The following is a 23,877-nucleotide window of genomic DNA, read 5'->3' as shown; positions in this document are numbered from 1 at the left end:
CAGTTGTGAATGGTTCAATAGTAGCATGTTTCTTCATTAGTGCATCAATTTCAATCACTGAAGCTCTACATTCCCTTCTCTACAAGGATGTTGTGTTCCCCTAAATGAAGAACACACCTTGTGGCATTCAATTTATTTCTTGGCAAGCAATAGTAGATCACAGTAGGGCAAATAGCAACACACTCTGGTACCTGAGAGTAATGCATACAGCTCAAAGTGCCGTATTCTTGGGATACTAGTCCACATGGTGGAGATTCTAGTTATCATCCTTTCCAATGAACTTCATTACTTATCTTGAATCCCGTGTAGTATGGGAAGTCCACATTAACACATCTGAGATGTCCTGAACATTTGCTAAATCACACAACACCCATAAATGAATCTGAACTACAAGTGACGTACTCTGTCCACATATGACTATCATGTCGTTGTTCCATCCGTGTCATCCCAGAAGATTAACCTGCACAGCAGGAAGCTCAAATGCCACATATCCATCATAATAAGTAGGCAACTCATTTACTTTGACAATCTCTCTGATCTGATTAAGGGAGTGAAACAATCGACTCTGTCTAGGCACTGCTAGGATCATTTCTATTACACTTGTGATAGGTTTTGAGGGTTCATCTAGAACTGAATCTAAGGGGTTAGGAGCCTCAGAGCTACCGAAACCAAGAACTTTGTAGAACTGACGATATTTATGATCAAGCAAATACCCTTCTTCTCTAGTGTTGGTTGCAATCACCTCTAACTTCACTTGCTCATTGGACAGGGTCAATGGATGAAGGCTAAACATTCATGTATCCAATGCAAAACGACTTCTAATATTTGGAGTGAAAAGTTTAATATGTCTTTTATGAGATATAATGAGAAGCTTCTATGATTTAGAAGGGCCAAAAACAATAATATGCATAGCCATTGTGAAGAATACTCTTAAAAAAATAGTCCTTAGGACAATGCTTCGCTATATTTCAAAGAAGACTAGCAAATTTATACTATTTCAAAAACCTTTATCCTTTTTGGCTCATCAATGCATCGCATTGAAGACTCAAATTTCTCGAAATGATGAGTAAAGAATGCTTTTTCAATTTTGAGAGCAGAATATCTTCTGAAGAGGATTCTCTTATTATTGAGGTTTTATTATATTATCTTTTTTGATTGCCGAAATTAGATCTTCTAGTATAGCTTGAGATTTTAAAAATTCTAATATAAACTTCTATGCAGCTCGGGAAACTTTTTTTGTGGACCCGGTTTTGGAACCTTTTGAGAGAGATAATCACACTAGAAATTTCATATTATAATTAAAAATTCCATAATTAGAATCAGCTTGAGAACCTTCTTTCCAAAATTTGAGGTGGCCATTTCTCATTTTGAACAAGCTTTGGATAAAGCGAACCTATCTTTTCTCAAGCCCTAGTTATTGTTCCTGTCTCGCTATGGCAGAGAGAGAGAGAGAGAGAGAGAGAGAGAGAGAGAGAGAGAGTTGAAGAAGTGGAGAGTGAGAGAGTGTCAGAGAAGTGGAGAAGCTATGGCAGATCGCTCCCGAGCTCCTCCCAGGTCGTCACCCCGTCTTCCGGCCTCATCCCGGTATCCACCTCAGTCCTCACACCGCTCACATGGTAGGTACACCACTCACAACCATGCCTTTCTCATGGAGCTCCTATGCACACAGTCCGAGGCAAAATGTAGATCCCTTTGGATTGCTTCTGTGTAAGGCTTCACTATTCTTCTTCCGGTTGCTTTAATGTTTAGCCTTAATGAAAGCTTTCTGTTCAACTTGATGTGCGGGCTATTTTACAATGTTATGGGGGCCTCATTGAGTGCTATTTTTTTACCAATATAAAGCGGAGATTTTTATTAGAAAGAGACAAAAAGATACATCGACATGCTCAAGGAGGGAGCATACAGATTGGGGACAGAGTTGGTAGCTAGCTTAAACATCAAGGGGTTAGATCTTGAGAGCATCAAGCTCACATCTAATTTTTACAAGTAGGGTTATGGCATGTTGCCACTTTTCCAGCTAAGAGTTCACATCTTCCTGAATCTCTTCCTCCATGATGTCTCTCATGTAGCACAGCTCCTCATTAACTCCAGCACGCTGAAAAAAATCACCCGAAGTGTCCAACATCTTGTGCTTCTTCCGGTAGATTCTGCACTCAGCAATGGAATTATTTCTTATCTGCAAAAGAATTTCATCAAAGAAGATCCTCTCTCCCCCCTCCACATCATCCTGAATCAGCGATGGGGTCTCTCCCTCGTCATTGAGTGCTATTCCATGCATTCTGAAAGCTTCTGACTTCATGAACATGTCGTCAAAAAAGAAAAAATAACGAGAGAAAGAACTGACACAGCTTGGGTGGGGCGCACGAGAGAAAGAACCGACACAGCTCCGAAACTGAACGCTCGATGATGTGAGAACTTCCATTGCTACCGGTTTATCTTCTTAAGTTCCAACTGCACACACGAGTCTCCCCCTTCCCCTGGACCCCAAAATGGACTGCACAATGACATAAACAAAGAGTCTGCGGCCAAGGGATCTGCATCAACGCAGATCCCCTTGCACTGCATTAGTGCTTGTCACGTTTTAAACTTGTTAAGTGGAGGGGTTTGAAAAAATTAATGGAGCACAAAATTTCGACTTCTCTTTCTCCTTTCTCCTCCCTCCCTCTCTCTCTCTCACGCACATAGTCAAACAGGCATCCAATCTCTGCCTTGTTTGCATCCAGAGCTGAAAGATTTAAGAAGAGTGTCACCACAGCAGCTTGCACCTCTGCAATAGCACTACCATCCTCTGCAAAGCCTTTTCCTTCATGTTTGCCTCAAGCACCCACACCAAAAATGAGCTCCAATTAAAAGTGCATCGGGCAATATATTAAATGCAACAATTGCCCCCCAATACATTTGAAATCTCTAATTGATGGAGGCCAAGGATTTGCATCAACGCAGATCCCTTCAGACTGCATCCTAGAATTGGGGACATGTAGAGGAAATGCTTTCTAGTTACAAGTCGTCTACTAGGTAGGATAGTTTTCGAACACGTGCAGACTTGTGCCGACTGGGGCCACATGGTTATTTGTTGCCATTTGCCACACTTGTGAGGATACACTTACTTGAGGATTTAGCTTCTCCATGAAGCTTTGCTATAAAGTAGCTCAAGGGATCAACGCAGATCCCTTATTTCATTGTGTATTTTATGGTGAGTTAAATTGTGCAAATAGAATTTTTGGAAGTAGCAAGTATTGAATGACTTTCTGTTTGCAATGTTTTTTTAACTGCTTTTCTAAATGATTTAAATCCTCAAGTGAGGTGGATCCTGAGGATCCCTATGTACTATTTGAAATTTAGTCCACTATACAAAGGAGACCATGGCCATTTTTTTTTTTGTAATTTGAGCTCACTAAAAGTTATGTCAGTGTTGGTTTTCTAAACTCTTTTGTGTCCTTATGGCATTGTTGCAGTCCGAGATCTAGAGGTCGTTCCAGTAGGAGGGTACTTGATACCTTGCCAATTGGAACATATGATTCTACACAGGTAAAATCAGCTCTGTGTCAGGCCCGGAAATGGGAACCAGTCAGGATTTGCTTGAGGACGATGTGATGTCACCGGAGATGGGACAAGGTTCATTACATGAGGTAGATCCCATCTTAGCGGCTGAAGAAAGTAATTTGCAGATATTTCCTTCGGAGATAAGAGGTGAGGTTACTGTAGCTAGTGAGCCAAAAGATAATTCCAATGCATTTAAGCATAAAGGTGCAGATATTTTGGCTTCCACTAGACGCTTTAGCTTCTTTGAGAGCCCCACTATCCCTCTTTGTCTTCTTTATCCATATGCAAAAGTTTGAGGTTTAAGCGACGATTTAATTGGTTTGAAGTCAGCTTTTGCTAAAGAAGGCTACATGCAAGAAAAGGGGTCCTTCATTGTTTCCTTGTGGACATATCAGAAAGAAGAAAAAAAGGTCACAAGTGAGAATTACTTTTCAATTTTACTTTGCAATCTACTTGGATTTTCTTTTTTTAATACATTTGAACAGTAAATATTTTGTAGATGAGGTTATGAAGGAGTGGGATCCACTGTGGAATGAGGTCAATGAGGAGTTCGAAATGGAGTTGCAAAATAATCCAAAGTTGTCAGATTTTATCGGTCACATGTTTTTTGTTTTTGGGAGGGAAATCATCGATCAATGGCATGGACTAAAGCCATTAAAGAAAAATTTTCCACGTCAAAAGATAAGCATTGCAAAGTTCTTTGTACTATTATTGATCCTACCAAAGTGCTAGAGATTGCCTTGCTCAGCAGTCTACAAAGAATAAACTTGTAAGTGCTCTTTGTTGTTTTTGTGAGAAGTTGAGTTTTATCCTGGTCTTTAAAAAAAAAAGAAATTTTGAATGATCTTTTTTTTTTTGTGTGAATAGCATGAATTCCCATTCTCTTGTCACTATCTTTGGGATGAGATTGTGAATTTGACCCACATTTTTTTTTAACATTGTGGATCCACACTTGAGTTTGGATTGGCTTGGCAAAATCTTGTCATTGCGGTGGGGTCTTGGAAGTTGGGCAACATTAGAGAAGATTAACTTAATTGCTATTGTGGATGCTCCAATACAAAACAAGCTGTTATGGTTATCTCTTTTAGAGGCGGACAATCTCAATAGGACAGCATATGGCATCAAAAAAGGAGGTGTTGCTTATAGAATGTGAGACTTTTCCTTTCACTAGCTCTTAATGCTTTGAATCAATTATTAAATTTCTCTTTCAATTTGTTTTTGTGTCCACTCAAGCTGGCTAGGGTCTATGATAGAGCCTCTCAATTGGTGATAGATATGTTGGGTACATGTGGAGATATTGTATTGTCAGCTGGCTGTACCCTTATGTTCTACTTTGAGGAGATAAAGCTTGAGGCTAGGCCACATCTCTTCCCTTTGGAGGTATCTTTGGAAATGAGAACAAAAGATGCTGATAAACAAGCCCTCAAAAAGCTTTGCGTATGGCTGCACAAAGATTGGCATACAGGTATTTATGTTTTCAAGGCATTATGTAAATAAATAAATTTTATTTATATAAGTGTAAGAATAATGTATCCATTGTCATTTTTGTCAAGATTCTTGAACTTTTTGGTGTCACAAAAGATTCTTCCTTGATTCCACTACTTGCTAGAAAGTGGACAAAATGAAGATACCTGATTTATGTATGTATTTCAGAGAAGTTACATAAGCTTTCTTCATGGGAGATTGAAGCTTGCCCTTGGTGGATGGACATGGAGAAAGGCTATGTTCTAGCTTGTGAGAGAGATCTCAGAGATGCGATTAGAGGTAGTTCTGTGCCAGGTTTATCGGGAGCCACAGGTGCAAGGATTCGTCCTACACTGGCTACACAAGTAAGAGTACCATCTTAAGGTAGAGATACAAAACCTTATCCACATCTTTTGCCTTGAAATGTATGAACTTGGTAATTCTAAAGTATTTTCATTGAGAAGGGATTTCTTGAGAAGGAAAGGAAGCTATAGCAGACACTGTTGCAGATGAGTTGATGGAGGAGGCTATGCCATCCTCACATGGTAGTACTTCTCGTACTTAATAACATCATTACACTTTATAGTCAATTATTATGTAACTTAGTTTAGTTTTGTGTCATTTCTTTCTCAGATATTGGTGGATCTTGTCAATTGCGTCATGTCTTTTCATTTGATTATCCAAATAATGTCTCGATGCATGGTCATACTAGACATGAGTTTGATCAATGTAATGTTGTCACTGGGAACTACATTTCCATTTTTGAAGATTTTTCATTGGGAGTTAGGTCTCCATCTTGGGTTGTGATTCATGAGCATATGCTCAAGGCCCAGCCAAGTGATCTTGTTTATAGGCAAAACAGCAAGTCAATTGCTTGGGTTGCACATTTTATTTTCCTCGACCTTCCATATGGAGGATTGATGAGTGGCTATGGTGTCCAACCCATGTGGGATAGGATCACGGAAGATCATGTCCATGCGGGAATTCATCTTGCATGGAACACTTTATCGGACTTGGGTTGGTTGTTAATCATGGCCTCTTTTGCAGGTTTGTAGTCTCTAACTATTTTGAAGTTTGTATTTGAGGTTCACATTTGAAGTATACAAATCACTCATGTGATGTTTTGCAATTAAGGTGATACACCTTGATGGGTGGAAAGGTTTTGTATTGCTTCTGACATGCATATTTATTGACGGGTAGTAGTGCTTCATCACACTCCCTACGGCTTCATGGAAGCAAGAGCAGACAGAGTTTAGGTAGCTTGTATTTCTCTTTTGTAGTTTATGTAAGGTGTGTTCCTTTTTTCAAAAATAAATTTTTTTGTATTATATGTGTGTAGTCTGACACCTTGATGTTTTACTTGGTGCATTGACGGGGTTCCACACTGTCTATTTATATAGCAGAGAGTGTGTCTTATTTTTGAGCACTTGGCATGGGGCCTACCGATTCCATCATGCAGCACTATATTCCTGATACCTCAATATTTATTTCCGCCAATAGAGTGCCTTGGCGTGGAACATTGTAGAGGAGCTCTACATTTTTGGATGCATTTGTGGAGTAATTATGCAAGAGTAGAGACATTTTCTTGGAGTTTGGATGCGGGACTGCACCTGTGTTGGTGGCATGTGCAGCTTCGGGTCGAGTGTGTGGCTCTTTGGATTTTGATGATAGTATTATTACAGGTTTTGTGCAATCTATGTTACATCACAAAAAGCATAGTAATGATGAGGCTTCAACCCTTATTGGTTTGGAGGATGAGGGTGATAGGCCTATGGGTGGGAACCCTTTTGATGACTAGTGAGACTCCCATTTCATAGTTGGACCTTTTATATACTTTTTTCTATTATATATGTGTCTTGGTATTCCTATGCCATTGTGTCTCTAATAAAGTATCAATATGTGTCTTGATGGTTATAAAAGGTGTCATTAGACTCATTGGATGGTCTATAATTTTTTGTTTTCTTTGTGAAGTATATTACCCATGTATATTGAAGGGGAGGCGAGACGGATGGCGTCATATGGTTGCTTTGATTTGCAGCTTTGTGAGCAACCTTGTATATGCAACATATTTATTGATGATGAATCTGACTCTTCATAGATGTTTCCGTTTGTAGATTTTGCAATGTACTCTTTTGATAATAAAGAATGAATTGGGTCTATAAAATTCTTGCATGGTTCAAGGTTGCAAGATTAATGGAATTGTCTTTTTTGCATTATATCTATCTATTTTCTATCAATTTGTTGTGTTACAAAGTTAGAACTAGGAGTTTCAGCTTGCAAATTTTTCAATGTACTCTTTTCATGCTAGAGAATGTTTTGGGTCTATAAAATTCTTGCATGGTTCAAGGTTGCAAGATTAATGGTCTCGTCTTTTTTTGCATTATATTAGTCTATTTTTATCAATTTGTTGTGTTACAAAGTTAGAACTAGACCATGGATTTAAAAGAGGTACTCTATGCTTTCAAATTTGCTCGATTTTTTTCATCGCTCGTAATATTTTGCTCGCCTTCTTGCAACACTTGTACAATACAATCTTTTTGTTCCTTGTGACCTAGGTGATGCAATGAAGATGGAAATCTTCATGCATCATGAGCATAACATAAACTTTGCAAAAAGCATTAGCTATCCCAAGCCTCAATCCCAAGGCCTCAATCACATTCAAAGGTGGAGAGAGCTAGCGGGGAATGAGGGTGGGGAAGAGGAAGAAGAATCATTTATAGGAGAAAGAAATAGTTCTTCACTTATCATCACTCTTGTTGCTAGTCATTTAAGCATGAGAAACACCTCAAGCTTGGGCAAGGTTCTTACAAACACCTTAAGCACCTTAGTTAGCAAGCACAACAAGCACCTCATGCTTGGGTAGGATTTCCACCTCAAGGTCAGCCCTAGCTTGCCTAAGGTCAAAGGACTTTTAACACTAACTTCTGGAGTTCTTTAATGAAGCTAACCCTAAGGTCTTTAACTAAGCTCCATTAGGTAGTATTGCTCTTTAGCAGACCATCTTTCATTTGGACCCCTTTAACCTTGGCCCCGTGTTGAGACAGATCCATAAGCATATGTTTATAGTCTAACCCTTGTTGTCGTTTATTCTCCCACATTAAATGATCAATTTGATATGAGAAAATCACATGGGTTGGTTAGATATTAGATTTTATGACATTACCTCCCTCTTGAAATCATAGTCATCGTCGACTATGAGGTAGAAGAGATAAAGTCTTACGACATCATTCCAAAATGGATGACTAGTCCATTTGGTTCTTGGGAGACGTAGCTGTTGTAAGCATGTTTGCTCTTTAGTCCATATCATACTCCCAAAGTAGAGTGACAAATTCTACTTGGTGTTTGAGTGACATCATCATCACAAACATGATTCTAAGCATACATACTATTTAAATTTGTGCACAAAAGTGGATTGATCTTATAAGACAAAAACATTGCTCATTTAGAAAGAATTTATATTTGCTTACTCTAGTGTATCATTGTAAGCATTGACAAGGTTCATACAATCCTTAAGATATATTCCTTGCATCTATGTAGCATATTCAAAAGGATAATTTTTGAACTTAATAAGATACCGTCTAATAATCTTACCATGTCGTAGTACCTTGTCTTCATGCCAAAGAATACCTTTGGGTTGTACCACCTCATCTTGGTCTTTGATTTTTGGAGAGTCTTCAATAATTAGTTCTCTTGGTGTCTCTCCTTTGTAGGGCTTCAGTGGGCTCACATGAAAAGAATTATGTATGAGCCAATGGTTGGGCAACTTGAGTCGATAAGCCATGTCAATGATTGGCTTCAAGATTTGGAAAGGACCATAGTATATCTTTGCTAGTTTAGCATAATACTTTTGATGTCTCGTAGGATTTTTGCCCGTCATTTGCCTCAATCAAGCCTTGGGAAACTTAAGTAAGACCTAATCATTATCTTTGAATGTTATGGCCCTTTTGTGCTTGTCAGCAATAGATTTTTTCCTTTGTTGAGAGATGGATATACCCTCCTTAACCTTTTGAAAAGATTCTTATAGGTCACGGCTATACTCATTAGCAACAACGAAGATCTTCCCATGTACTTTAAGTAGCAAGGGACTTTTAGGTCTTCCCTCTATGATCTCAAAAGGTTCTTTTCCCATAGTATTATGAACAATATTGTTGTACGAATACTCTACAAGGGGTAAGTACTTCTCCCATTGTGAGCGTTGATCTACTTTTGTAACATAAGTCTTTAGTGTTTCGAGTATCGTAGGCTATCTCATTTTGACCTGTTTTTGCGTGATAGGCCAAAAAGAAATTCAAACTTGTACCTAGATTTTCAAAGAGACCTTTCCAAAAATTATTGGTCATTCTAGGATCTCTATCTGACATGATGGATGTTGGTAATCCATGGTGTTTGAAAATCTGAGATATGAAGAGGGTTGCCATTTGGTGTGCCTTAATAGTCTTTTTGAGAGGAATAAAGTGTGCTTTCTTCCTAAACTTGTCGACTGTTGTCAATATTTTCGTATTCCTATGGATAGACTTGGGTAATCCAAAGATAAAATCCATGGATATACTCTCCCATGGTGAATTATGGATTGGCAATGGGTGGAATAATCTAGGTTTCTTCCCTCTATCATATCTAGTCTTTTGGCATACCACACATTTTGAAACATACTCTTGTATGTCCACTTTTATGGGGTAGTCCAATAGAGATACGTCTCTACTCCTCTAAGAGTAGGTTAAATGCCTCTATGCCCCGCATATGGAGGAGCATAGGATTCATACATGACTTTCTCACGAAGGGAGTGGGTAACTTATAGCCTATTGCCATGGAAAGATAACCATCCTACAAGGTGAATGGTTCCTCTTTCTTCCCCAAAGCAAGGTTTGACATTAAATCTTTAAAGTCAGGGTCAGTATCATACTCATCTATCATAGAAGATAGATCATTATGAGTTTCTATAGACACCGCATTAACTTTTGGTAGTCGTGAAAGTGCATCGGCCACTTGATTGTGCTTACCAACAACATGAGCAATATGAAAATAAAATTGCAAAAGAATATTTTTCCACCTCATTTGTTTGTCAGAAAGCTTGGTTTGCATCATGAAGTACTTGAGACTTTGGTGGTCCGTTTGCAAAATAAAAGGAGTCCCCAAAAGATAGTGCTTCCATGTGTCTAGGATATGTAGAACAGCTAAAAGCTCTTTTTCGTAAATGGCCAAGACCAGTTCATCGGCATTGAGCCTTCGACTCTCATATGGCATGCCCTTGTTGAAGCAAAGTGCTCCAAGGCAATCACCACAAGCATCACATTGGACCTCAGATGGCTTTGAGAGATCCGGAAGCATAAGGATTGTTTAGGAGGTAAGCTTCTCTTTGAGCTTGTCAATTTTTATTTTTTCTTTAGCAGTCCATGAGTACTTAACGTTCTTCTTTGTTAAGTCATGCAATGGTCCCGCTATTTGAGAAAATTTTGCTTTGAAGCGTCTATAGTATGCACACATACTATAAAGCTTCTTGGCTCATGTAGATTCCTTGGATTAGGCCATGCTTCTATTACCTCTAACTTTGATAAATCCATATGGATACCATCTTGAGAGATAAAATGACCTAAGTATTGAATCTCTTGAAGGAGAAATTTTTTCTTCTTTTGGTTGAGAAAAAGCTTGTTCTCCTTCAATGCTTGAAAAATCACTTGGAGATGTTGCTTGTGTTCCTCCAAGGACTTGGAGTAGATGACGATATCATCAAAGAGCACTCCAGTGAATTTGTAGTAGGATCTAAATATTTTCTCCATTAAATGATTGAATGTGTTTGGTGCATTGGTCAAGCCAAAAGGCATAACTAGATATTCATAAAGACCAAACGTTGTACAAAAGGCGATCTTTAGGATATCTTCATCCACTATCCTTATTTGATGATAGCCACTTTTAAGGTAGAGCCTTGTATTTTACCAAACAGACCTTCTACCCGAGGCATGGGAAATCTGTTATTGATAGTGATATGGTTTAGTGCTCGATAGTCCACACACATATGGTATTTACCATCTTTCTTTTCAACTAAAAGGACTAGAGAAAAAAATGGAGAGGAGCTAGGCCTCACCATCCATTTGTCTACCAATTCATGTACTTGCCTTGTGATCTCCTCTTGTTGAACTTGGGAAACCCGATAAGGAGGCTTGTTAGGCAGTGAGCTTCTTGGTAGGAGCTCAATTCGATGGTCATCATCCCCTCGTTTTGGAGGTAAATCTATATGGATATCATTGATAAAAACATCTTGGAATCCATTTAGAAAAGTAGACAAGTCTAAATCTTCTTGATTCCTACCATTTTCATTATCATTAGCGTCATTAGTGGATTCTTTGACAAAAATCATGTACGCAAAAAACAAGCTTTTCATTGACTTATCAAAAGCCGGTGAATTTACAAGTGGTATAGTACGACCAGACTCATTAGCATCTATATACATGATCTCTCCCCTCTAGGTGAAGTAGATTCTTCTTTTAGGAACTTCATGTTGGCAGCCGTGCGGTTGAACCATGGTGCCCCTAGGATAGCATCCTCATGTTGGAGAGGAGAGATGAAAAAGTCTTCTTTGTTGACATAGATTTGGACATGAAGCCTCAAATTCCCAATCGAGGGAATAATGGAGGCTTATTGTCCCTTGAAAGTTGTGTGAGCAGTTACAGTATCTCCCATCTCAAAAGCTTGAATGCCCAACTTGGTGGCCAACTCTGTTCATATGAATTTGTGATTAGAGCCATGGTCAAACAAGATGAAGGCATCATGTTCCCTTACCTTTCCCCAAGCATAGGAGAGAGGCGATCCTTTGCAAAATGAGCATCCTCTTTTGGAGCTTCGATGGTGGAAGCTCTAGGAGTCTCACTGGGGGCATTTCTCTTGGGGCAAGAACGATAGCCATGTCCTTGATCCCCACACTTAAAACACTTATGGTCCTTGTGAAAAACTTCAAGCTCTTTGGGAGAGAGTTTGTTTTTACCTTTGTAAACTCCCTTCTCCTTGGACGGATTGTTGTTGTTGTTGTTATTATTGGAATTGCCTTGGAAATAATTTTGGGCATTGGTTTTTCCATTTAAATCACTTTTTTTTTGTTTTCCATTTTGAAAATTGATGTGGGAAGCAACATGGTGTGGTGGATTACTTCGATGATAGAACCAGGCCGTTGGGAGTTGACATACTCAGCCATTTCTTCAGGTAATCCCACACAAAATTGTTGCTTTTGTTTAGTGAAGTCTATCTTTTGGAAGACAGTATACTGCCTTCAAATGTAAATTACAAAACTTGGTCACATATTTGTGAATAGATTCATGGGAGAGAAGCTTCAAACAACACCATTTGGTAAGTACTTTGTCCTTTGCATCGCTTGTAGGGAATGCTTCATGGTGGAAACTTGTAGAGTTCTCCATGTCTTTGGGGATTTGCCATTGCCACATGAAGGCTAGCCCACCATTGATGAGCCGATTTCTAGAAGTATATAGCTACATGGTGTAGCTTGGAGGACTCTGTGAAGCCCTTGTCTTCAAAGGCTGCATCAAATTGCTAGATGAAGGCCAATAATTTGTCAGTAGCACCAAAGGTGCCATCATAGGTGAGAAAAGAGATACTCTTTCCTCCCTCTTTGAACTTATTGATCTTTTGTGACCTTTGCCATGCAAGGTATGATTTGCGATGTCCTCCCGTCTTGTATTCTCTAGGAGAATAGCCATAGTTTTCATTGAAAGAGGAGGAAGGTGAAGAAGAAGGAGAAGAGGATGAACTCTTTCTTGAACTTTTTTTTCCTTTGTTTCCTCTCTTCCTTTTTTGGAGTGATGAGGAGAAGGACTGTGTGTTGACCGTTTCCTTTTGGGAGGAGTTGGAGATTGTGTAGACCACTGTCTTCATGGAGCCACATCTTCAGAGGAACTTAGAGATTCATTACTTTCTTGTTCTTTGGATTCCTCCCCTTGTTTGAGAGAAAGTCTTCTTTTGGGGGTCTCATCAAGAGGAGAGAAAGGGAAATCCCATAAGCACGAAGTTGTTGAGGAACTTTGGCTTGCAGAGCAGGGTTGCCTATAGCTTGCTACAACCTAGTAACAAGATAATTGAAAAACATGGGGGCATCATCATTAGCACCTTCATTTGCAAAATCAAAGCTATCAATGTTCATTCTACTCTCTTGGTTACTGTCACCCATGCTAATTATACTTACATGTTTACTTAGTGTATTCTTTGGCAATTTAAAACTTTAGTTGCTACTCCTCTTAGCCTTTGAAAATCAACACTTTAAGTGTTTACACCCATGGCTCAAATTGGTTAATTATAGAGAGTAGTGGAGTGGGTCTAATATTGCAAAATTGTTGAGGGCTAGCTCCTTTTGAACTTCCTATGGCACAATAATGGTAAAGCCGTAGTCAAGTCTAAAAAGACCCCATTATTAAGACCAAATCTCTCAAAAGGTGTGCACCATATTTCACATAGTGGGCTCAACAGAACCAATAATAGATCCCAATCCCACTTACCCTGATATAATTAACAAAATCAACTACTAATAGGCTACTTAATAACCTCTCTTCTTAAGCAAGAAAAGAGAAACCAAATGCTCCAATACCAATGGAAATAACCTATGAACTTTGAGAATAGCGGAATTAAGAGAATTAGAATGAGCATTTTGTGATATTACTTTGAGAAGATAGAGGGTGAACTTAATTGATGTAGCAACATAAACATAGTACTTAATCAACTTGGCATGAACAATACTTTTTCAAGAGAGAGTATTAGAGAACATGACAATAGCTGAGGACCGGATTTACTTGGAACCGGTCCCCCCTCCAAAAGGCATTTGTATTATAGATTCTCCCATCAAGAGAGGCTTGGTACAATACAACCTTTGTGTTTCTTGTGACCTAGGTGATGCAATGAAGATGGAAAGCTTCATGCATCATGAGCATAGCATAGAATTTGCAAAAAGCATTAACTATCCCAAGGCCTCAATTACCTTTGAAGGTGGAGAGAGCTAGCAAGGAATGAGGGTAGGGAAGAGGAAGAAGAATCATTCATAGGAGAAAGAAATAGGTTCTCACTTATCATCACTCTTCTTGCTTAGCATAGCATAATAGCATGGTAATGAAGATGAAGAAGATGGCAAGCTTAAGCATTGAAACATGGCTCTTGGTTGGATTTGCATTCCATAGACAAGAGTGTTGGTGTAGGTTCTCAACTTCTCAACAAGCTTGGAGAAGAAAATGAGCTTTTGTTGCACTTCACAATGTGTGTGTGTATGTGTGTGTGTGTGTGTGTGTGTGTGTGTGTGTGAGAGAGAGAGAGAGAGAGAGAGAGAGAGAGAGAGAGAGAGAGGTGTGTTGATGTAGGTTCTCAACTTCTCAACAAGCTTGGAGAAGGAAATGAGCTCTTGCACTTTGCACTTCACAATGTGAAAGAGAGAGAGAGAGAGAGAGAGAGAGAGAGAGAGAGAGTGGGAGATTATACCCTCCTCTCATGCTTGGTCCACCCCTCCCTCTATCTCTCTCTCTCTCTCTCTCTCTCTTATTATTTAGTTATATCATTTGGACATGTGTCCTCGTTTTCCTCTTTGAGAGAAAGAACTTGATTGTTTATTTTTATGATTCTAAATTCTCATTGGACCCCTTTAAAGCCTATCCAATAGGATTCAAGCACATCATAAGGGCCAAATGGGGAGGATCTTAACATGTGTCTTTTATGCGTCTTAAGATATCATGTTTGAATTGAACACTTCAAGCACCTTAGTGATTTAAGCATGAATATTGTTTATGCCTCTTGAGAGATCATGTTTGACTTGAACATTTCAAGAACCTTAGTCATTTAAGCATGATAAGCACCTCAAGCTTGGGCAAGGTTCCCACAAACACCTTAAGCACCTTAGTTAGCAAGTACGAAAAACACCTCATGCTTGGGTAGGATTCCCAACTCAAGGTCAGTTCTAGCTTGCCTAAGGTCAAAAGGTCAAAGGATTTTTTAATACTAAATTTTGGATATCTTTAATGAAGATAACCCTAAGGTCTTTAGGCTCCATTAGGTAGCATTTCTCTTTAACAAACCATCTCTCATTTGGACCCCTTTAACCTTGGCCCCATGTTGAGACAAATCCATAAGCACATTTGTGGGATGGGTGTCTAACCTCACTCCTATTTTATTGAAGATGTAGCAAGAAACACGAATAAATTGTCAATCCATGGGATGAAGCTGACTCGACTAGTGCGAAGAGGCTACAAGAAGTTGTCAATCTCTTGGAAAACAACAAACAACTTGCATTTAACTTAGGCTACACTCAAGTGACTGAAATCACCAAAAGCCAATCGCTCATCGGCAAACAAATCACATCCATTATAGCATCAAATGACATCCAAAATCTTCTTTGTGTTTTGGACCTTGGAACCGTGTTTGGTACAATAGATGATGCTTTGGGCACCCAAATTGGAATCGGCTTATCCTTAAGCTGTGCTTTTGGTACCCAAATTTTCCTGACTCCTTCCATGCTAATTGTAGCATTTTCTTATTGATAGGATGGAGAAGATTGATTGCTTTGTGGTTTGCTCTGCTGGTAACCTTCTTTTCATTCCTCTTTGCTTGGTGTAATTGGAACGATGAGTTGTCCACCTTTAGGTGATAGCTTGAGCTGATTGGTATCCCAATCTGGTATAGCTTTGTAAATCCATATCCATGGGATTCCAAGAATCATTATCGCATTCATGTGTTCATCTGGTAAGCATACAAATTGTTGAGGGCATGAACATCCATGAACTCTCACATTCAAGTTGACTACTCCCAATGTTGGTATTGGGTTCTTGTTGCATCCTTTGATAGTCGCTATTCTTGTTGTTAAAACTTGACTCGTGGCTTTCTTGTAGGTGGAATAAATGACTGCATTTACTCAAGCTCTTATGTCGACCAATGCATTTATGCTATGATTGCGAAGGTCCATTCCATCTAGCCATTCATCATATGTTGACACTGCATCTTTCAACAATTCCCATTGTCGATCGTCTATTTCCAGAGTGTTGATGGAAATAGGCATTTGTTGATTTTTGAGAGCAGCTTTCCTTTTGAGTACTCTTAGCTGAGATTCCTCTTGGGCTTCATCAATAACCTGCTATCGTTTTATCTTTTTTTGCTTAGCTGCATGCATCTTTTCTAGCAATTTATTGGTTAGTGGCAAATTGTACTTCTTTAAACGACATCCACTAATCCAATTGGCTATTGGTTCACCATCTAGGGTGGACAACTTAACTGCTCTACGTGGAGATACATCTTCAATGATAAATGGTCCGTTTCCCTTTTTCTTAAACTTGGGAATGTGTTGTTTAAGGGAATAGACTATAACGAAGTCCCCTTTTTTGGAAGATTTTTGTAATTATATGGGAATCAAATATCTGTTTTTGTTTGGACTTTTGTGCATAGATGTAGCTACAACAGTTAGCCTTTGCTCATCTAGGTTTTCTAAATCTTCAAGTCTCTCTGAAAATTCTTTTCCAGTCCACTCAAGATCCTTAGCTACCCTTAGTGTTGGCAATAGAAATTCTATTGGCAGTATGGCATCAAAACCATAAACAAGGTTAAAGGGTGTAGCATTTAAAGCTGTTTTGAATGAAACTCAATAAGCCCATAGAGTTGCATGGAGATTCATTTCCCAGTCTGTCCTTCCTGAACTACCCACTTTAGTCAATACCAAGCTAAGAATTTTATTCTTATGCTCAGCTTGTCCATTTGCTTGTGGGTGATAGGGAGCTGATTTGTTATGGATGACCATAAATTCATTAAGCAGATACTCAATTACCTCATTGAGGAAATGAGTTCCCCTATCACAGAAAATTTCTATTGGTAGTTCATATGAACACATACTCATATAAGAATGCGGCAGTTGTTCTGGCATCATTCTTTTGAGTTGCTTTAGCCTCGGCCCACTTGGTCAAATATTTTGTAGCTACAATGATATATTAAGCTTGGGTTCTATAAGCAGGTGGTTGTATTGGCCCAACAAAATCTATACCCCATTTTGCAAAAGCTCTAGCCCCCATCATTGGTCTTAAGGGAATGCTATCTGCACGGGTTTGCATTTTTGCTCGTTGACATGCATCACACCTTCGCACATATTCCTTGGCATCTACAAAGAGTGTTGGCCACCATATGCCTGCCATTAAGATTTCTCTTGCGGTGGTCTCACTAGAAAAGTGACCTCTAGCTAATCCAGCATGTGCTTGTTTTATAATGGGAATATATTTGTCTTCATTTTCACAAAGACGCAGATGGTGATCCTTACCTCTTCGATACAATTGGTTTCCAATAAGAGCATAGTCTCTTGCTTCCGTTTCAATTTCTTTTTGACGGCATTTACTCACATCCTCAGTAAATGTTCGGCTCGACAATTAAGTAACTAGATAGTTACTCCACTTAAGAATAGGTGACATTTGGAAAAATGTTACATGAGGTATGGGTGTTTGTTTTTTACATTGAGGAAAATCTTTCACAAAAGAATGCATATCCCTCCTCATAGTTGGCCAAAATACTCCAAGTCTCAAGATCCTTTGCATAGTTTGGTCTTCCGCAAAGTGAAGTCCTACTATGGTCATATGTGCTTGACTTATGTATTGGGTTTTCTCCTCAGGATTAATGTACAACAAAAATATCCATCTCGATTTCTTTTGTATCTCCCATCTAGTAATTGATACATAGCCAATTGCTCAATTAGTCCGATTGTAATAGGAAGTGGTATTTGCGAACCCACTTGAGCTATGGTAATCAATGATACCATTTTTTCCAACCATCGAGGTATCATTTCAATGGAGAACAGATATGCATATGGTAGATCATTGTCCACTCCCTTCGGTAGTTCTCCTAAACAATCCTTGACAAATGATATGCTCTTTGATGAGTAGTGCCCTTTTTTACAACTACAGTGAAATCAAATTCCAGAAGAATGATGAACCATCTCACTATTCTTCCTTTGTTGCATGGCTTGTTGACCAAGTACAATATGGCTAGGTGGTCCATAAAGAATACACATTTGTTTGCTAATAGGTAATGTCTATACTTCTTTATGGCATAGATAATTCCTAATCCTTCCTTTTTGGTGGTGGTATAATTCTTTTCCTCCATGTTCAACTGTCGGCTAGCATAAGAAATAGGAAAATCAATTTTCCCATCTCTTGGTTGAGCTAGTATACACCCGATGACAAATTTGGAAGCATCTACATGTATGTGGAATATCTTATTCCAATATGGTGCTTTCAATATTGGAGCTAAGGTGAGAGCTTGATTACGCTTCATGAAGGATTCTTCACACTCATCAGTCCATTCAAAGTGTGTAATAAAGCTATACATGGGTTTTGCAATTATAGCGTACATGTAAATGAACCGTTTGTAATATCCACAACGTCCTATGAAGGCTTGAACCCCCTTGACTGTTGACGGTCTAGGCAAATCAACAATAGCATGAATTTTATCCACATCAGTAGCTATGCCATTTTTAGACACTATATGTCCAAGAATTTTTCCTTGTCTACCCATGAATGTGCACTTTTTAGGATTTAAGAAAATCCTATAAAGTCTACATTTTTTGAATACCTTTTTGAGGTGTTCAAAATGATCAGCCCGGATTGATGAATGTACGCATATATCATCCATATAGACTTCCAAGAAATTCCTAAGATATTCTTTGAAAGCATGGCTCATCAATCTTTGGAAGGTGGCAGTAGCATTAGTTAACCCAAAAGACATAACCCGATAGGCAAAAATACCCCATTTCGTTGCAAAGGCAGTTTTATGCTGATCTTTTGGGTCACCCAAAAGTTGATTGTATCCCAAAATGCCATCCAAAAAGCTATAAGCTTCTGTTCCTGCTACTCGTTCTAAAACATGCTCAGTGATTGGAAGAGGAAAGTTGTCTCTGATGGTAGCTGCATTCACTTTCTTGAGGTTGACACACACTCGTAATTTTCCATTTTTCTTGCGTACTACCACAATTGGAGACACCCAATCTGTGTGTTCAATTTCATAAAATGAATTTGGCTCCCTTTAGTTTTTCAATCTCTTCTTTGATCTTTCTGGAAAATGTTTCATTATATGTGTATGGCCTTTGTCTAGGTTTAGCATCATCTCTCATGGATATGGTATTTTGATAGATTTTTGGATCAACACCCTTGAGATCCTTATAAGACCAAGAAAAGATATCTCGGTATTCCTTCAATAAGCTTAATAAAAGATTTTCTTCTTCTTCTGTAAGGTCATTTGCAATGTAGGTTTATCTAGGCTCTTCTCCTAGTTCCGCCAGATCTATCTTTTTTGCATTCTCAGGCCCCTCGTAGGACTTGCCTTGTTTTCGTAGTTCTCTGACAGGTTGTTCGACTATGATTTCCCGATCTTGGAGAATATATTTCTTGTAATGGGATGGAGCACTCAGTACATCTTTACCATCCCCTTCAGTGGTTTCCATTTCCGTCGTATATATTTCGTTTAGAGCTTTTTTCAACACTTGATATTTCTTTTTCGTTCAACTTGTGTCATGGTCGAATCCTTGTACTGGTTTCTAGGTTTTTCTTGAGTTTCCTTTCTCATTTTTCTCAATGTTTTTGTCATTGCACATTCTTTGTTTAAAGGATATCTACCAGTGATTTTGTCCTTGACACAATCATGTGCATCTATCTGCATTAGGAATTGTGTTCTACTGGAGACCGATGGCATAGGTCTAGCTTCACGTTTCTCTTGTCTCTTTTTTGTCTATACCATTTCTGTCTTCTCAGTTTCTGGTTTGGAAAGTCAAAAAACTTTTCCTCCCCTCCTTTCATGTGGCTCACTTGATACCTGTCAAGACAACCTACAGTGCTTCTGACATCAGTAGGGTTTCCATCAAGGAAATATTTAGACTTCACGGGTTACCGAGAAGAATCGTCAATGATAAAGATGCAAAGTTTACTTCAAAATTTTGGACTTCTCTTTTTCAAGAAAATTGAACTTAGCTATGCTTGAGTACAACATATCATGCTCATATCGACGGGCAGACTGAAAGGGTAAACCAAGTAATTGAAGATATTCTTAGAGCTTACTGTTCACAAGAGCCAAGGAAATGGATTCAACATCTTCCTTTAGTAGAATATGCTTATAATTCTTTCGATGATAGAAGCATAGGAATGTCACCATTCAAGGCACTCTATGGACAAGAGTGTATAGCTCCAATGAACTTTTCTGATCCAACTATTAAAGTGGAGGCCTCAAAGAAAATGCTAGAAGACATGGAAGCGCAAACTAAAGCAATTCGCAAGGATATTCAAGCAGCTCAGGACAGATGGAAGCATTATGCAGACAAGAAGAGATCTGAAAGAACTTTTAAGTTAGGGGATAAGGTATTTCTCAGGGTTAAACTCAGGCGAAGTAATCTATCCTTGGAAAAAATCAAGAAGCTTAGTCCAAGATGCTGTGGACCTTATGAGATTGTAAAGGTTGTAAGTGACCAAGCTTACAAGTTGTAGTTACCCTCAAACCTTAAAATTTACGAATTTTTTTACGTGAGTTTGCTTAAACCCTATATTCCCAATCCCGATCATCTTATAGATGCAGAACAAGTTGTTATTCCTACTCAAGGCGTTCTCAAGCTATAACTTGATTACATCCTTGAGACGCGAAAAGAAAACACGGTATAGGAACATCATTGGACATCTAGTCAAGTGGAAGGATTTTCCAAAAGAAGACGCAACGTGGAAAGATCAACTAGCGCTTCAGAGGGATTACTGAGACTTATTACCCTTGAGAAGAGGGCATCTCAATTCTTTCACGTTGGGTAGAATAAAAGCTTTCCATCTTTCTTCCAAAAGGAATCCCTATGTAAAGTTTTGGATCAAAGTTTTTGAATGGCAAAAGTTGCTATTTTAGCAGTTTCTAGTGATCAAATATCGTTTTCGTATTAAAATTCTTGTAGAACTTTTAATTTTGGTCAAAGTCTTGTTTTGTGAAATTTTTCCATAAATAGAAAGTTTTTGACCACCGGTATGGACTAGGATCGACCGGCTCGTCAAACTATGCACCAACCCAGGTTTCCTTAAAAATAGAGTCCGAACGTCAGAGGCTGCTATTAATGGCAGGTAGTCTTATCTGTTACTTGGAGGTCTGTCTCGAGTTAGCAAGTTTTAGAATTGAATTTGGGTTAGTATAAGTTTATTTAGCTTAAGGTTAGCATTTTCTAAGGTATGTATGGCATGAATGTGGATGTGCATGCATGGGTATGCATGGGCATGGATGTGCATGCATAGCCATGGGTATGCATGGGCACGTGTCCCCATCATGTATGGCCATGGGTCATGTGGATAGCTAGTCTTGTGACAAGTGTTAGGTTAGGCATGGAGAGTGTGCATGGGAACTAAGTGTGGCCTAGATAAGGTAGAGCATGGGTCAAAGAGTGAGGTGTGGCCTAGTATGGGCAATGGAGCATGGCTTAGGACACCACACCCCCTCAAATTAGAAGAAAACTAGCACTACCTCCTCTTGTAGGAATCGATTTGTGTGTGTGTGTGAGAGAGAAGGAGCATAGGAAAGTAGGATGGGCAAGTGAGGACACCTCACTAGGGAATCCCACACTTGGCACAACATTTGGAGGTGTGTGTGTGTGTGTAAACCTTCTAATTCCAATTATATCAAGGAAAATCGATCCTCCTTGAGGGTGATTCTTATATAAGTGTAGCTCACCCCTCTCTAGTGGAGACACAATCCCCAAGATAGTGCAAGGAAGTGTTGCTGCTAGAGTGAATTTTTGTGAAGCTTTTCTACATCATATAGCACACAAAGGAGATCTTAACCAAGGGTAATTAAATTATGTCTATGCTAATTCGATCGCTCCATAACCTCTTTTCTCTAGAGTATTCCTATGCTGAGCTTAATTATGCTAGCTGGCTACAACATTAAACAATCTATTCTCTATTATAATCCATGCGAAGTATTGTCAATGGTTTCCATCCGTTGATTGTAGTTCTATTATTGGATTAAGAAGCACCTTGCTTCTTAAGTACATTTAGTATTTCTTAATTGAGCATAAGTTTATGCACATAATTATCATTGCTAATTAAGTATGTTGTGCATAATTATGTTGTAAAGATCTTTCACCTATGATTCTCTAAGATATGGTGAATATTTTTCTCTTTGTTATGTACCCAAATTGAAGTTTAATTAGGTTGATTAAACCTTTGATTTGTCCATGAAATTAGGGCATAATTATGAGACTTCTTCTATACTAAAAGATGCATAGTTAGGGTCTTGTTCTGCACTAGCAAACTATGCATAATCTATGTATGATTATGCGGAAACTAATTATCTATTACATTTGGTATTTGCATGGTCATAGTCAATCATTGTGTGTTATATAGAAGCATCTAGTTAGTGCATTAATCTTGATCTCATATTGCATATGGGGAAGTCTTAGTTATGATAATCTTAGGGTGATTTTATGAGTAATTAGAGCATAATCATCTCGTTGTATTCTTGAGTTATACTTACAGTTGTGAAGGCTTTGTCATTTAGTCTAGGATTATGTGTAAGAATAAGGTTATTCCTTGTCAAGTTTTCTCATTGGTTGTTGCGGGAAATTACGCATGGTCTCTTCGTTTTTCCGAAAGAACTAATCCTAGTAGTGAGAAATGGCCCCTAAAAGAACTCGGTTTGGTGGTGCTAACGATTGCGAGGTGGGAACTGGCAACATGGCGAACAACAGTAAAGCACCGATGAGAGAGGAAAATCCGGCCATCTCACGAGGCATCCAAGAGGAAATTCATGAGGAAGGATGGATTTTATTTTGTACCTTACATAAGCATTGCATTACAATAACTTTAGGAATGTCTAAACTCCCCCAAAATATGTTGAAAATTCAATTGAGACAACAACATAATTACTTTAATGGTAGAATCACTAGAAAAATAAGCACGGGGTCTAAATTGGTTACTCCCATTTAAGAGGCGGAATAATGGAATATTGGCATAGATGAGAACCCTAGTATGGTCAAGATCAATAAGATGAGAACCATAGTATGGTCAAGATCAATAAGCATTTGAAGCCAGCGATTAAGAAAAAGTCCAGTGCGCTATTTGAAAATACAATGATGTATTTTCAAGGGAGCACACTGACTTGAAAGGAAGTATGTTAGCACAAGATACCATTAAAACCTGATGCCAAACCAGTGAGACTACAAAGATACATAATAAAGCCTAGCTATGCTAAGAAGGTCAAGGAGGAGATTGAGAATCTCTTGAAGATAGGGTTCATTACTGAGCTTGCAAGTAGTGACTTGGTTATTCCCAAGTGTACTGGTTCCTAAGACAAATGGGAAGTTAAGGGTATGTGTAGATTACATGAACCTTAATGCTCATACTATCAAAGACCCCTTTACACTCTCATTTACAAATATGCTACTCAATAAGAGTGCTTTCCACAAGATGTATAGATTTATGGATGGTTAGTGGCTACAATCAACTAGAAATTGTACTAGAGGATATAGTCAAAATGACGTTCATCATTGAATGGGGAGCATTCATGTACTTAGTCATGCCATTTGGACTTTGTAATGCTCTAGCCACTTTTTAAATGTGTATGATGGAAATATTCATTGAATTTTTGCACAAGCTTATGGCAATATTTATGGATGATCTCACTATCTTCTCTAGTGAGGAAATGCATCTACTCTTCTAGGAGATTATTTTTAGAGATGCAAGGAAAAGTGGATTTTCTTAAACCCTTTTAAATCAGTTTTCATGGTATGAAAATATCAGCTCGTGGAACATATTGTTTCTAGGAATGGTTTTGAGATGGCTAATGATAAGATTAAGTGTGTTCAGCAAGCCGAGGTGCTCACAAATGTATTTGAACTAAGTTCCTTTTTGGGAT

General features: G+C 38.6%; 1 protein-coding gene and 1 pseudogene across 1 annotated transcript; one reads left to right on the top strand and one right to left on the bottom strand.

Annotated features, from left to right (window-relative positions):
* Positions 1–1,772: 1,772 nt before the first annotated feature.
* Positions 1,773–2,735, bottom strand: LOC147421531 (uncharacterized). The gene has a single exon (XM_086503540.1). It carries the CDS (start codon positions 2,420–2,422, stop codon positions 2,018–2,020), a length of 405 nt encoding a protein of 134 aa, XP_086359666.1. The 5' UTR covers positions 2,423–2,735; the 3' UTR covers positions 1,773–2,017.
* A 2,801-nt stretch (positions 2,736–5,536) lies between these two features.
* LOC147421530 (uncharacterized) lies at positions 5,537–6,379 on the top strand (annotated as a pseudogene).
* Positions 6,380–23,877: the final 17,498 nt, after the last annotated feature.

This window comes from Adiantum capillus-veneris, chromosome 27 (assembly GCF_014529385.1).
Source record: "Adiantum capillus-veneris isolate H3 chromosome 27, ASM1452938v2, whole genome shotgun sequence".
In the NCBI taxonomy this organism is placed as follows: Eukaryota; Viridiplantae; Streptophyta; class Polypodiopsida; order Polypodiales; family Pteridaceae; genus Adiantum; species Adiantum capillus-veneris.
The sequence above is the reverse complement of the archived record's forward strand: the minus strand, read 5'-3'. Positions and strand labels throughout refer to the sequence as shown.

Coding starts and splice junctions, on each gene's coding strand:
- LOC147421531 (XM_086503540.1), bottom strand. CDS start 2,422: ATGGAAGTTCTCACATCATCGAGCGTTCAGTTTCGGAGCTGTGTCGGT.